The sequence below is a fragment of the Cyclospora cayetanensis genome, unplaced genomic scaffold, assembly GCF_002999335.1.
Source record: "Cyclospora cayetanensis isolate NF1_C8 unplaced genomic scaffold, CcayRef3 CcayRef3_contig_22, whole genome shotgun sequence".
In the NCBI taxonomy this organism is placed as follows: Eukaryota; Apicomplexa; class Conoidasida; order Eucoccidiorida; family Eimeriidae; genus Cyclospora; species Cyclospora cayetanensis.
In genome coordinates, this window is record NW_020312170.1 from 89786 (window position 1) to 104381 (window position 14596).

Below are 14596 nucleotides of genomic sequence, written 5' to 3' on the forward strand. Positions count from 1 at the left end.
AATCTGCACTGTCTAAATCTCAGAGGCAAGACGTAGTATTTGCCTGCCTTGAACACTCATATCGGCACATGGAGACGCACCGAGCACTTTTTAAGCAAGTTGCCATGGAGATTTCATCTTACATCGAATGACCCATTAGAAAAGTGGCCTTACACACAGTACAGTAAATATTATTCCAAAAGTAATACAACGCCCAACGTCAACGCATTGAGACCAAAAAAAACGATTCAATCCACACCTAACGAGCAGAAACGTCCACAACATCTCTACAGTGATGCGCACTTGTTTATCTGCGTACACCATAAATGCAGGAGTGAGGGCTCGTACTTGTGTGCAACTGCAGTAAATCCAGCCATTTGGGTGCCTTCAGGGAATGCGAGAGGACGAATCTATGATATCAGCTCTGCATCACATGTGGGCTAGATGTTGTACCAAATCCATATCCCTTACTCCTGGCACCTTGTTTGCTCTGCCACCTGACAAGGCAGAAGCCATCCTCAAGTCTGTAGAAACACCAGTGGACTTCTCACAACAAATGACAAAGGATATCGATCCTGCTCTCATACGATTCACGGTCAGTCATGCATTTACAATAAACCTTTTGTCGTTGGCCGTACACCAAGTTACCTCGATCGTGGTTACCTGCAGATCCCGCCCACCGAAATTACTACTGAATATTAAGGCTTACAACTTAAAACCCAGGCATTGGATATCCAACGAGCATGCTCATTTTTAGTTGGCAGTACATGCGCAAGGTCCAGGGGTTCTGGTGATGCTGACTCAGGAGTCGGGACTTCTATATCCCTCCACCCCTCCAGCTGATGAGCACATATTTGCTATCTTCACCTTAGGATTTTTCTTTGCTATTGTGGAGCCCTTGATGGTCCTTTTACGATGTCACTCCAAGTGATTGCAGGGCCTTGTACAGGAAGCGCGTGTGATTACAAGGCTCCCCATGAACTTGGACTCATGGTGTCCCAGTTGGAAGCATCCCGTAAATGAAGACTCCTTGGAAAAATAAAATGAAACGCAAAAGCGTTAAGATTGTCCAGCGTATATTGAAGCAAATAAGGAATCTCAAAAGGTGCCTTCCATGGGATGCTTCGGGGGAAGCCTTTAGAGGCCCTCTGTAGAAAAACCAACATCGGAGGAGTCTTCAAACTCGTGATAGCAGACGCAACCAAAACGTGCTTACGGATATGCTAGCACTGGTCCCCGAAAAGCCTAACAAATATGCGCACTATTGAGCAAGGTGCCGATAGTGAGGTAAGCGTGTAAGCAGTGCATTCATGCTGGTGAGCATCCAACTTGCTAATGTTTTTCTAGACTTTTGGATTCACCTGAACACACTCGTAACTTGAACAGATGAACATTACGTGTTGCGAATGTTACATTAGTGGCTTGCTTTTGGCAAAGATGTTCCAAACAGTACCTCATAATCAGAATAGGCGAAACTGAAATAGGTGAAACGGAAGAGTGCGGCACACATGGACACGACGGACACAATTACGGACAGATGGCACAAGTGCCTTTTGATTAGAGATATTCAGACGGCATGTAAAATCTTCTATACTGCCAAAGGGCTCTCCAGCATTCAGGGTGCTTTGAAAGGACCCTCAAAAAACTGATTCCAAAACAAGTTTTCTGACCCAGAGAAGCTCGAAACTAGACGCCCACTGGAGCGGACATCCTGTCACTCAAAGCTGTTAGCACAGTAACTTAGAAGACGTTAAAAACGATGTGCGTGTTTGGCAATCTGGGTTCTTGCTTTTGAGGGTTTCTTGCTTTACTGAGCAGCCCTCAGATTCCGCTGGCCTAGGAATCATAATACAGGTTTTTCTGTCTGCCAAACAGCTACACCACTACACATCTGTTTTCCAATCTTGGCTACGCGCGCAAAAATATACTGGTGTACTGCAAGATGCTCTTTTTCTCTAGCAATTTCAAAGCTTCTGGTGAAAAGCACTGCCGCCGAAGCGCTTGCTTCGGAAGAGTCTTGGCACAGCGATGTGGCAGTGTGCTGCTTTCCCTAATAATGAACAGTTGCTGATCTTCAACTAACTCGTTGGAACGCATCTAGATGTTTTTAATCTCTAGCTCCTGGAGACGGCCTTGGGGAGAGTGGCAGTTGACAAAATAGAGCAGCCAGTTAATGCAGCCAGCAACCTTTTCAGTCATTACTTGAGCGTAAGCAAATACAATGTGGTCCTAGAGCTTGAAGAGATCATCGTTCTAGGTGTGTCTCCAGTAAATCTGTCCTGTCTAGAAGTCCTCAAAGTGTAGCTTAGCAAAGCCAGTGTATAGCAGAAGTAATCTGCTGAATCAAACAGATACACATCTCAGCCTGGAGGCAGGCTTCCTATAGCTAATGTAGACACTTGCAAGCCCGTAAGAGAACAGGCATGAGTACGTGTGCTAGCAAAGGTCAAAGATGAAGAGTGATTCAAACGGAAGTGTTAGACAGAGCAGCAGGCAGTCATAAAAGCTAGCTGCAGAAAAAGACACGTGTCTAAGTGGCATGAAAGCGGAGCCCAGAAGCAGCAGCAAATGGACGAGTTTTGAGAGTGGGAGGTGGAGGGTTGCAAGCGTTGGCAGCAGCCGACGCAGAGTATGGACAGCCACACCACTAACTCGGCAAGTCCGAATAAATTGTCATATGCGATGTTGGCTTCAATGAAGACCAAGTTGACTTGATGCTGCTTGCTGGTAGAGGTTTGACGCAGCAGCTGCATTAGCTAGTTTAGCTCGCCCTCCAGGCACCTATTATGCAGTTGGTGGGGCTTAAGCACACAGAATAAAGGCTTTACTCCTCAAAGAGGAGTAAAGCTAAGATCATCGATGATTCGGTAAATGCAATTCCACAGCACGAGCAGCAAAAGCAGCACCCAACACAGCAGCTACTAGTTGCCTGGGCTCCTCATCTGGGTTAACATTATGTTGAGCGCGTATCGGCTATCTGTACCTCCCTTGCAAGGGCAAGGAGCTTATTGATCTCTGCATGAAGCTTTATGCCCTCTTTAGTATTTTGAAGCATCCTCTGAGGCCACTCAGGATCTAACGCACTGCACCCGAGAGACCAGTCCTTATCCAAGACATACACGGAAAAAGGTCCCTCCCTCTCCACTCTTGTGCCACTGACGATTTCTGCTACTTCTGCTGCCGGAAAGGTGTCTTTTGTGAGCTTCCCCTTGGTTCGCAGCATTTCCAGTCGCTTCCTTAATAGCTCAGCGCGCACCGGCGTTGAGGGCCGTTCCACAGGGGCTACTGCTTCGGCAGACACATCGTATATTAGCGGTTGCTCCAACGGTAAAGGCTGACGCCTCGCGGGCTGCAAAAGGTTTGGCGTCAAAGCACTCTTCATGCCCTTGACTGAGGATGCGGCTGAATTTATGTTTGTGCTACAACTGTTGAGTTCCATCGGACTGGCTGTGCTTTCGGCTAACCGCTTCTTTCCTGATGCTGTTGCGGCTTGAGCAGCAACAACAGCCAAGGATGCGTCGGTCGTACTCCCCGTTTTACCACATGCTTGCTGCTGCGGCTGCTGCTCTTGGGCTACTGCGGAGCAGATATGCAAAAGCGAGGACGGAGAACTTTTCCTTATCAAGTGCGCTCGACGAGAAGCGTTTGCTGCCTGCTGCTCCGCAGGAGACCAGCGTCCCCCTGAGGAAACCCCCGCTGGTTCCAAGTGAGATCCTCCTGAATTCGTGGGCTTCTTCCGTTCTGCCTTCGGCGTTGCAGTCATGCCATCCTCCCGAGCAGAAACTAGACTGGGGGGCTTGCATACCGGCTGCAGCTGCACCTGCTGCTGAATGTGCTTTGGAGTGCCTGTATCAGAGGGTGAGCAGCCGCGAGCGCTGCTGCCACTTGGCCGGGCAGCAGCGGCCGCAGCTGCTGTTCCTGCTGCTTCTTTGGCGGCTGCCTCTGCCTCTACCGAAAGGCGAACGCCTAACGAGGTTCGTAGTGGTTCGACAGGTAGGGCCGGCTGATGCTGCTCTTTCAGCTGCTTCAGCTGACGGTGCTCAACGGAGGCTAGAAAGCGTTGCTGGAGCCGCCTCGGAGATTCCAACCGGGTTGTGGCATACGTTCCGCTGTGCCGACGGTGCGGCAGCAGTATATGTTGGTGGGTTTGCTCTTGCTGAACATGGCTTGAAGGCCTGCTTTCCAGAGGGGGCCTTGCTAATGCGTTTAAAGGCGTTTCAAAGGGCGTAGTCAGCTGTATCAGTTGTTGCTGGCCGGCCTTTCCCTGATGAATCAACTGTTGTTGCGACTGTGCTTCCAGCGGAAGCTGCTCCTGAAACGTTTGCTTCTGATCCACCGAAATTACAGAGAGAGGTGTAGCGCAATGGGCAGTATTCTGCTGTATATGGCGCCACTGCTCCAATGGGGGGACTGTCACAACTGGCGAGCTGCCACAGCTGACGATCGGCAGATGAGGAAACTGGTGTTGCATCTGCTGTTTGTCTTGTGGCACCAACTGCAAGTGCTGCTGCTGCGGCGGCCGCTGCTCTGGGACGGGCTGCTGCTGAAGTGGTGGTTGCGGCCTACAAGCATCGCGAAAATTGCGACCTGAAGCGTCAGAAGTTCGTAGTATGTTGAGGCACCGATCCGCTGGTGAGACCGCAGTTTTCGCCGAAGGAGCAGTGTGGTCCGCTGCAGCCGTGGCTGTTGCACTGACAGCTGTTGTCGACGCCTCCACGACACCAGCAGCCATCGCAGTATCAGAAGCGGAGGGTTGGACTCCTACGGCATCATTATGGCTAGGCTTATTACAGCACAGTGCCATCTGCAGTATGGGCGGCTCATAGATTCCCAATTGCAGTGTAGGCTCGCCGCCTTGCTGGCCCTGATGTACCGGCTGCCTCGTTTGCTGTGCTAATTCGTGGAGTTGCGTCATTAATTCCAAAATGCCTTGCGAACTGTGCGTCTGTTGTGGCCCAGTATGCTTGTGTAGACCCTCTAACCGCGCTGTACGTTGGCTAGTCTGTAATGCACCGTTGGGGGGCTGTTCGCGTGCTGTATGAGGAACCGTTGTGCCAATGCAAGCAGCATTATAGGCAAGGGGAGAACTAGCAGGTGCAGCAATAGCTGCAGGAACACGGGCAACTGCAGCATTGCATGCAGGTGGAGAAGCAGCCGAATTCTCTAAGCTTTTGGTCGTTGAGGGGGCTGCGGATCGAACTGGGCCACCTGTTGAGTCGGCTGATCTGCAGGAGCTGATGCAGCATTTGTCGCTTCTGACAGCGTCCGCATGAGAACAACGACTGCTTTCCAATGGTGCGTTGCAGCTGCCGCCTAGCAGAGGCAGTGCACGAGTTTCCGAGGTATGCCACTGCCCTCGGTGCTGATGTCGCAGCGGCTGTTCCTGGACTTCATGGTGTTGCAGCTTGCATTGGTAGTCTTGTTTCTGGAAAGTATCTTTTGGCGTTGCCCTTGCCTTCAGTGCAGATAATTCTGCAGGTGTACTACCAGCAACGTCTGCTATGGCTGCGTGACACGCAGCCGGCACTGCACTAGGTGCTGCCGATGACGGCGGTTGTGCTGCTGATATTAACCCCATATAAGGCAAGACTGGCCCACGAAAAACAGGAGACACCCAATGACTGTCGGCACGTTTCGGGGGATGCTGCTGACGTACCTGCACCTGCTGCTGCTGCTGTTGCTGCTGACACACCTGCTGTTGCTGCTGTTGCTGATATTGCTGCTGCACCTGCATATCCTGCATATCCTGCTGCTGGCTCGTAGATGCCACAGCTTTGCTGTGCGCCCTGTACAACGGAGCTTCAAAGAGGTCAGGACCCTCCCAATGGTCTGAAGCATCAGCTGCTGCCCCCAAAATGTTAATCGGTTGTGTTGCCACGGCTGCGGTTGTCGCTGCTGCTATCTGCTGTTCTCGCATAGCGCCACCCACGACAGAGTCACCAGTTGACAGAGCCAGGGCCTTTGTGGCACCAGGCTTTGGTTGACTGTCGGCTCGACGCAAGTCTGCAGTGACAGCTGCAGATGTTGCAGCAGTCGCTGTAGTCCATAAAATGCCACCCACACTTCGAGGAGCAGAGTTGCCCAGAAGTGGGTCTTCCCATCCTGCAGTATCCGTTCGGCTCCCGGATGCGCTGCTGCCAACTTTTGACCAGCTGCTACTCCTGCTTCTACTGCTGATGCTTCCAGAAACCGATGAGTGCGCCGAGAGAAGTTCCAGTATCTCGACATTTGGAGGGCTGCTGAAAGTCGGAAAAGAGTCTCTCAGCGATTGGATGCAGACATTGTCGCTGCTCAACCTGCCGCTTTTACTTACACAGTTATCAGCAGCTTCAGTTGGGGAAAGCATTGGACCTGTTACGATTTCTGGAACACCGCAGTTGACAGTCTCCTTGTAGCTGCTGCTGCTCGCTCCGCTGCAACTGCTACAGTTTTCACTCGTTTCCTTGCCTCCCTGTGTAAGCAGTGGCAGTTTCTTCTCCTGTAACCGATGCTCGCTAAAAGTTGAATGCTGGTGCAGCCTTGGCTTTTGCTGCATATGCTGCTGCAACTGCTGCTGTATGGGATGGAGGTACTGGGGCGCTCTGGATGACACAGGGTGCTGCGCTGCCAGCAGATGCTGCTGTTGGTGTCCATGGTCCCCTCTTGATTTGTTGCCTCTGCAGCAGCATCGCACGGAGAATATTAATATAGCATGCATTTATTCACGAGAGCGAAAAGTCATAGTCTACTTTTAGGGCACCACTGGATGGCACGCAGCTCCTACCTGAACCATCGGAGGGAAGGCAGGCATCTGCCTCTGCGGCGACGGGAACTCTGAGAGACGGTCTTTGTTTTTGGAGCAACGTCAGGGGTAGAATCAACTCTACAATATGCATTTGGTGTTTTCGAAGCGATTTCTTCTCCATGTAGGCCATAGGAAACTGTTATAGAGGACCCAGGCCTCTTGATCTGAGGGACATTGCGTACCATCACAGATGGCTTTGCTGTTGTCGTCGCTGCTCCCGCTGTAGGTACTCTTGCAGCTGAAAAAAGCGTTGCTGCTCTGATAGCGCACAGCGGCGGAAATGTCTTGGCTCCCGAGAACTGCTGCACACCTGCCGTGGCTACTTGTGCTCCTGATGGTGTTGCTGCTGGTGCTGCAGGGCAATCGTGTCGCATGTCATCGAGGAGATCGTGCAAGGCTCCCCTCGAGCATTTTTTACAGGAGGTCAACGCGTACATACACCAGAACGAACACTAAGTTGAGTCATCTGTCCTCTTTGCATGCATATAGAGGGGTGTATGTCAAGCAAAACAAGATCTAGCTGCCCTGCCGCTGGATCGAGCACCCGAGGTCCTGTATTGGGACTTTGATGGAATTTATTTCAGCGTGATATTATGATTTTGCGCATCTTAAGCAAGACGGATGTCAATAGTGTATCCGTAGCGTTGAATGCGCGGTTACACTCGCCACCACCTGGCGGCAGCACGATACAAGTTGGGAAATTATATGACAAATACATGCAATACTGAAAAATATCAAGATATAAAGATATGGTAAGGGGCAAGACAATTCTTCAATACAAGGAAAAGCATTTCTGGCGTTGAAATGGCAGTGTCACCGCTGCCGACAGGTCCCCCACTGCCGCTAAGTGACCCACCACAGAAACGTGAAAACCGGGAGTCATTAAAAATCATTACAGGTATGTCACCATATATCGAGTAACATTATACATTGCTTACTATCACAGATCTTATTTTCCAGGAGAGACTTGCGCTCGGAAGCCCAGAAAAGGCGTGTGCCACGCCAACAGGACCCGACCGGTAGGGCGATGGCGCTACCCAGATAGCCTTCTTTCCCCAAACTGCAGCCTGTTGCTACTGAGCCCGCTTATCAGCAGCTTTTGACCTTGCCTATATAACGGCATCGACTGCTCAGGCTTTGGCGGACTCACTTCTTGTAGCCGTTTCCCCTCGTGTCTCTAGATGATGCTCAACGAAGTGCTTACACACCGGAATACGGACACTGCTACAGCAGTCCTCGACATAAATCATCTTAACTCAGCAACTTCTTTAATGACCCCAGTTGTTATAGAGGAAGTAAGCAAAGCTATGGCTTGGGTTCCTGAATTATTTGTTAATGGTTCAGGGACCCTCCTGTAGCGCTTCGGAAAGGAAATCCGTAAGGAGACACTTAGTCCAATGCCTTTGAAGACCTTGTCAAATATATATTAAATGCTGTTCTAGAGCATGTGCCTCCTCTTGTCAGTTTGGCTCTTTATGTACACTCAAGAACCTGATGCTAGGATACAGCTAGTGTGTACGTTGCGGCACTCTCTAAGCACTACGACCATTCACAGCAAGTAGGACGTGAGATCTAGCTCACACGCAAGATACAAAGACTCCTATCTCATTTGACTGCCGCGCACTCGCATTTCATTTGAGTTAGTGCACATTGCAGCCGGTGATATATAAGCACACCCAAACAACTTACTCAACTCTGCGCGAATTCTGAGCTAAGTAGTATACTTGAAAGTGCTAATGTGTAGCTTAGCCCACTATATCGCCTGAAATTCTTTGCGTAATTGGAAAGATGAGTCTCCTCAACATCATGAAGCGCTCCACTGGATATCGCGTATGCTCGATTGACCTTAATTCCTGGGAACGGCATTGGTTACGCTAATGCAAGTTTGTTGGTGCGCGATAATTGCATTGCCCTCGAGGCTTTTCCCCCAATTATCGGCCGATAGTCAATATATTCAGAGTTAAACTACAACTCTCCATTACACCCCTTTAAACGCCTGTTCGCCTACAGAAAAAAGTATTTTGCGTAAGTTTGCTCGACACTAAAAGGCTCAAAGCAGTTTGGCCCTAGAGTATTACAAGGCTCCCGTTAGCTTTGCTGTCATATTGTTCGCAGGTACTTATGGACCAACAATACGTAAATATCCAGGACATGTGTGAGCCGACGAAGCGCACTATTTGCTGGGACTTAGGATCCCCTGGCGCTTGCATGAGCAGAACGCTTTTGATGCTGAGGCGCATAGAGCTTGTGATGACGAAAGTGTTCTACCGTTGAAAATATGGTATCTAAATACTTCGCAGTTCACGCATAGAGCTCAATTTGAACGCGATTATGATGCAGTATGACTTGTCCGGTCATCGGAGTGCACATCATTTCCTTTCCCTAGGGCTTGAGCACTGGTGGCTTGTCGTATATGTAAACCTACTGGGAACTCTACCTCGTAGGACGCGGAGCAGCACTGCGGCAAGGTACGGCAGCGCCTAGGCAGGACTTCAGGCAATATGCACCTTTTTCAGTCCCCACGGTTTCCCCACTGTTGTACAAACACTTTTTATTGCACTGGCTGTTGCCCCATTCCCAGGGTGCGCCTCACGAAAATCCCATGAATGGAGAAGCAGCTGACTGACAAATTTGGGCGGGAAGTGCTAGAGAGGCTTAATACTTAGATGATCCGGTGAAAAAGCTTCTTTGTCTCCCTCAGAAAATGTCAGCATAACACATCCTTAATGGCGAAGGATACAATGATCAGAATGACAGGTTTGTTGTGGGAGGTAACTATTAAATTATCACAACTGCTGCTCCCTGACTGCCCAAAGAAAAAAGCTACAGACGTCTTTAGGTGTAAGATTCTTCACACTACTCGTGTAACCGCTTGACCAGTCGGCCAGGATTGACTGCATCGGATTGCCAGAGCACTGTAGTCAAATGACCTGCGATCAAGCCCCATGTCGTATCGCGCAAGGGTGTTAGGCTGCTCCTTTAAAGTAACGGAACACCATCCACGAAGGAGATCACGTTTTTTTCGATAGCGCGCTGTTGCGCGGTCTGTCTCGAAATAAATATCCTGAGCAGCTGTGAAAAATGTCAATACATGCAGGTCTACAAACACCTTGATTAGCATACTGTGACCTGTCTCCACAAACCCATACTTGTTAAGAGCACTGAATTTTAGACAATTCGCCTGAGTTGCGCATGCTGCGGTGGTGGCTGTCACTGTAATGGCCTAATTAGTTGCCTCTCCCTATTGTGAGTGCGTATTGGAAAACTGAGAATAATACTTATTCTACAGGCATTCACAGTAGCAAAAAACGGTTTTTCCAAAGGTCATGCTGCAACTCGATTTGCCGAGTTCATTGCAACTACGAAGACGGCAATGAGAAGCCCCATGATGAAGCCCCCAATTCATTTCGTTCTCTAGGCACTCAACTTTCAGCATGCCAGTACCATGTCAGATGTAGAAAGGCTGGCAGGAGAAGCACACCGTAATATTGATTTGCTGCTCATTCTTGCTATCCATCCACCCTTTCAAGAGGCATGCACTCTGAAAACCTCGAGGGTGTCGATAATTCGGGAAAGACGAGCAGGCGAGAGACGGATTAGGGAAGGAATGTGTGCTTTTGCTTCGTCGGAAGTTCGCGGCAGCAGATTTACCAGCAGCGCCAACTCAAACTGTTGCAGATCTCCTTCTCGCTCCAGATGCCTGCAGCAACACCAAAAGCACAGACCAGGTTCTAAATGCAGAACTACCAACATGAATGCAAAACAAGCCGATGCCCCTTATTCCGGAAGAGGTGCCTGCAGAGATATATGCGGCCACGCTTATCTCCGCTATCAAGAGAGCCGCAGAGGAACTCCACAGAATCATCAAAACGCAACACACGCAGCAGAAGCCGAAGCTACCTTTTAGGGGCTTACTTGCGGATTTCCACAACGGCTGTCCTAACGGTCATCTTCCCAAACCGCGAAGCATACTCGTAGGAGGCCTTAATCAAGCTAAGCACACACATAGTAATCAAGAGAACGCTTTTCTGACCAGTAGTGATACCTTGAAGGTGCACAAGAGAGTAATTTTACTAAAACCTGCTTTCATAAATGCCTTGCATGTTTTGGCTGAGGCTGCCAGAGGGAGGACTACTGCTCATGGTGCTCCTGTAGCGGCTGAAAAATACATTAGCGCGGGAGAAAATGTAGAAGTAGGTGTTAAAAGCGTCCCTGCTGGAAGTAATGTTGGGCAATTTTCAACAGCAGCGGTATCCGTATGTTATGGTGGGTTGATGCTTGTCAAGAGGAAGCTAAATTAGGGATTGAAGAGGCTTCATCGCCTCTCCGTTGACGAAGAACTGACAAAGTTCGCTACAATTGCTATAACACTTCAACAGACTGCCTCAAATAGCTCCTTCTACCTGCTACACCACATGACTCCTTCTATATTTTTCCTCTAATAGACTGTTTGCCTGCTTTGTGAGAAGCACCTGCAGGGAGCGGCTGCAATACTTGTACAGTGAATGTGGAGGCTTACTTATGCGCTTCAGCAGGACGGGAGACAGGCAAGCGAAGCTGGTCTCCTAAAATGAGCTGGAGCTCGCAGAGGTTGAGACACTTGGCGTTCTTGAACTCTGTACAAAGAGCAGTGCAGCCTTAAAGGACTTATGCATCACTATGAATGAAGAACTGCAAGGGCGGTCGATACATGTGTGCTTAATATTGGGTTTTTGCAAAGACGTGCCTGGTCCAAGATCCCCTGCAAGTGAATCTTGCGGTGAGGACTCCATTTTGTAAAGGTGGGGTTAGATCGATAATGCTGGCAGCCTTCTCCACTCTGGATAAGGGGTTACTGCCGGCGCTGCCACGGCGGTTGCTAGTTATCCAGTCGCCACTCCTAAAAGCCCAGTGCTGCCATCGGAGCGTAGGCTGGTCGTACTGCTGCTCTGTTCGCTGCCGCTGTTGGCGTGTGGCTGGTGGAGTGAACCGCAATGCTGTGGAAACGGCAGCGCACCAAGAAACTGGGAAACTCTAGGTGGAAATCAGGTGAAACCAGTAGGCCTGCCGCTCAAGTGATGAATTCAATGCTTCTGGAGGAAAAGTATGGGTCACGGTCTCGAGTGTACAGTTCTTAGTTAAACAGGTGACGGCCCCACTCTGAGTACCAAAAAGGTTGGAAAGTATAATGGCTCTCCCCTTCACCCCTAAAAGGGCTTGTTAATATCTATGCAGAACACATAATGAATAAACGGTGGAGTGCGTATCGAATGCATATTCTATGTCTTGATAATTGTAACAAAGGGCCGCTGGCTGCATGCAATCCCAGGGGACTCTTACTGAGTGAAGGATCTTGCAGGCTTTCTACGAAGAGAGGGATTATTCAATGCAATACATGTAGTAGAATAAATAAAATATGCATCATAAGTTTGGCAATCTCTTTCCCGTAGGTCTTATAGTCGAAGTCAAGTCTTCAAAACTGACGGCTAAGCCCAAGGGCACCATCCCTTTGCATATTATGAAACATGTACTGCGGATCAATAGAACATTTGTATAAAGCAGAAAAAAGCCATCATGTCTATCTGACTACGTGTAATGTCAATACATGTATTGTAATACCCCTTGTCTCCCCTCAGCAAAAACACTGCTAAGCTGGAAAGCGCTACACGCGACTACAATAACGATCCCCGAGAGCATTATACCCACACTACAGTTAGACTCATATTGACTCATAGCTGTGCCATATTACAGTTCCTTTCTCATGCATGTAAAAGACTAGCACTGCATTGACGCCTGCAGCTGTTTTATTTTCAAAACAAGACATGCTCGAAGCACTAAACCTTTAAGACATAGTGGCCCTTTACGCCCGTACGGCAACAGATGGCTCAGCCCTACGGCAGATCAGTGTATGCACATAGGTATACATACTGAAAGCAAATAACGGTTTCGAGTGCATAAAAATTTATACGGAAGACTACAACTCTAGCTTCTCAAACAGTTAAGAACAAAATTTTCTCCGTATCTAAGCTTATTGATGATATTATGTTTTACCATGTAAAAATTGAGCCACATACAAACAACACAAGACTTGTGCAGCGACGTGTTCCGGGCCACTTGTAGCGGCATACCTGGCTGTGCTATGCTGCAAAGCTTTCAACTACATCTTATATATTTTTACTAGGAACTACTGAAAGAATCGACTGCTTAGCTTATCCATTCTGATTTTTAAATTATGCCAAAGTATTATTAGCTTGATACCACACGACTCGACGTTGAGCCCGTGTGCGCTACATGCAATTTTAATTAGCTGTGGATGCTCGAACAGCTTCGAGGATCCAGCAACGCGCTTCCTAGCTGCCAATTTTTCCTCACCCTGAATCTCTGATGGCTGGGAGCAGGAAGACATAGCGCGGTTCTTGGTTACACTGGGTTTTCTACGAAAGCGGGTATAGCAAATGCAAAATTAAAAAAGAAAAAACAATTCTCTACTTGATTAGGGTTTTTGTGTATGTTACATGTAGCAGAGTATAGCTAATTTAATGCGAGAAGAATTAGCGCTTGTGTGCGTGTGCGCTGAGTGTTGCATGCCACTAATTGAAATCGCTAGTAGTAACTGGGAAAATGAGGCCTGATAACGAGTATTCGACAGGGCGATTGAACCTGGGAATCATCAAACGGCCCTGTTTCTGCTGCTGTACCCCACATATCAAAGCGTCACAGAGCCCGTTTCTAAAGCGGCACTCACTGTTGATTCTCGGTGCTTATCCGAGTCTCTTCAACGTTATACGATAGCACGAGTGTCCAGTGAAGGCAAAGCACGCACAGCCGGAGATACCAGCCCAACGAACTCCTAACTCACGGTTCTGAAAACCCATGGAAAAACCATCTCCGAAGAAATCAACCCTCTTATTCAGGCATCAATGCGATTACTCCTGCCGGTTTTGATATTCGTCTCATGTACCAGGCTTTCACTCCTATTGGTTTGGCTGCTTGACCCCTTACATCATCTCGGGTAGCCGTAGTGAGACACTTAACTCCAGATTCAGTGCAAGCTTAATGGAAAGTGCTCGACCGTTTCTCAAGAGAATTTTCTCTCTTCGTGTCTGCGATTCCCAGAGTTCCCAAGAAGAAGGGACAGGTACAGCTAGGGACAGCGTTGCGGCACCCCCTTGCAGTCCAAGAGTTCAGAGTTAGTTGCATGATATCGGGCTAGCACTACTCTGCAATATGTAGGATACGCGAAGAGACAATCCAGTAAGGCAATTGCTTGGTTATGCTTAACGATATGGAAGAGGTGTAGTAGAGAGTGCTTTTCTGGAGTTTAGCACGGGAGCACTGTATCCCAGTCCAAAGGCATTCACCGCTCTTTCCTACAGTACGAAGCGCACACTGCTTTGCAGCATATGGCCTAAATGAGCAAACATTCCAAGTAATAAATCTTAAATAGACTAGAACAAACGCCTTAGAAAGCGCCTGCATATAGCTTGTCCCATAAATGGCAGGATTCGTGCTGCATTAGGCACGGCAAACGGACATACACAGCACAACTCAGTGACGCCAAACGGATCTGAAGCCGTAAGGTTTTAAAGGACTATGGATGCGTTTGAAACAACAGCACAGAAATATAACTCAGACTCCAAAGGACTGCAATGACTCACGAGCAACCAGCAAGAAGAAGACCATTGGCAGAGAGCACTCAAAACTGTTTGTGCCAATTCGACAGCTTTATGGGCACGTCATAGGCGTCACTCTAGCAAGCGTTTGTACTGTATGAAGAATCCTGCATTTAAAGCTCTACAGCACAGTGGTCCTATTGCAGGTTACCATGGGGGCCCATCAGGGCCCCACGGGTTC

At 48.8% G+C, this 14596-nt stretch overlaps 2 protein-coding genes across 2 annotated transcripts; both read right to left on the reverse strand.

Annotated features, from left to right (window-relative positions):
* Positions 1-2932: 2932 nt before the first annotated feature.
* Positions 2933-8867, reverse strand: LOC34621284. Its single transcript, XM_026338004.1, has 6 exons — positions 8842-8867; positions 6743-7021; positions 5737-6218; positions 5116-5568; positions 4602-5013; positions 2933-4406 (listed from the first exon to the last, which is right to left on the reverse strand). The coding sequence occupies exons 1-6, from the start codon at positions 8865-8867 to the stop codon at positions 2933-2935; spliced, it is 3126 nt and encodes a 1041-aa protein (XP_026193789.1).
* A 1421-nt stretch (positions 8868-10288) lies between these two features.
* Positions 10289-11535, reverse strand: LOC34621283. The gene is made up of 3 exons (XM_026337992.1): positions 11490-11535; positions 11283-11379; positions 10289-10463 (listed from the first exon to the last, which is right to left on the reverse strand). The coding sequence occupies exons 1-3, from the start codon at positions 11533-11535 to the stop codon at positions 10289-10291; spliced, it is 318 nt and encodes a 105-aa protein (XP_026193777.1).
* Between the last annotated feature and the right edge of the window lie 3061 nt (positions 11536-14596).

Bases quoted from the DNA above. Each gene is read 5' to 3' on its own strand.
- LOC34621284 (XM_026338004.1), bottom strand. From the start codon at position 8,867: ATGACAGCAAAGCTAACGGGAGCCTT. The intron at 7,022-8,841 runs GTAATACTCTAG...GTGCGCTATCAG, and splicing joins GCAAAGCTAACGGGAGCCTT to AGCAGCAACGCTTTTTTCAG. The intron at 4,407-4,601 runs GTGCCTCAACAT...CAGCTGTGGCAG, and splicing joins GCGGTCTCACCAGCGGATCG to CTCGCCAGTTGTGACAGTCC.
- LOC34621283 (XM_026337992.1), bottom strand. From the start codon at position 11,535: ATGGAGTCCTCACCGCAAGATTCACTTGCAGGGGATCTTGGACCAG. The intron at 11,380-11,489 runs GCACGTCTTTGC...CTCTTTGTACAG, and splicing joins TGCAGGGGATCTTGGACCAG to AGTTCAAGAACGCCAAGTGT. The intron at 10,464-11,282 runs GTAAGCCTCCAC...GTGTTGCTGCAG, and splicing joins CGTCCTGCTGAAGCGCATAA to GCATCTGGAGCGAGAAGGAG.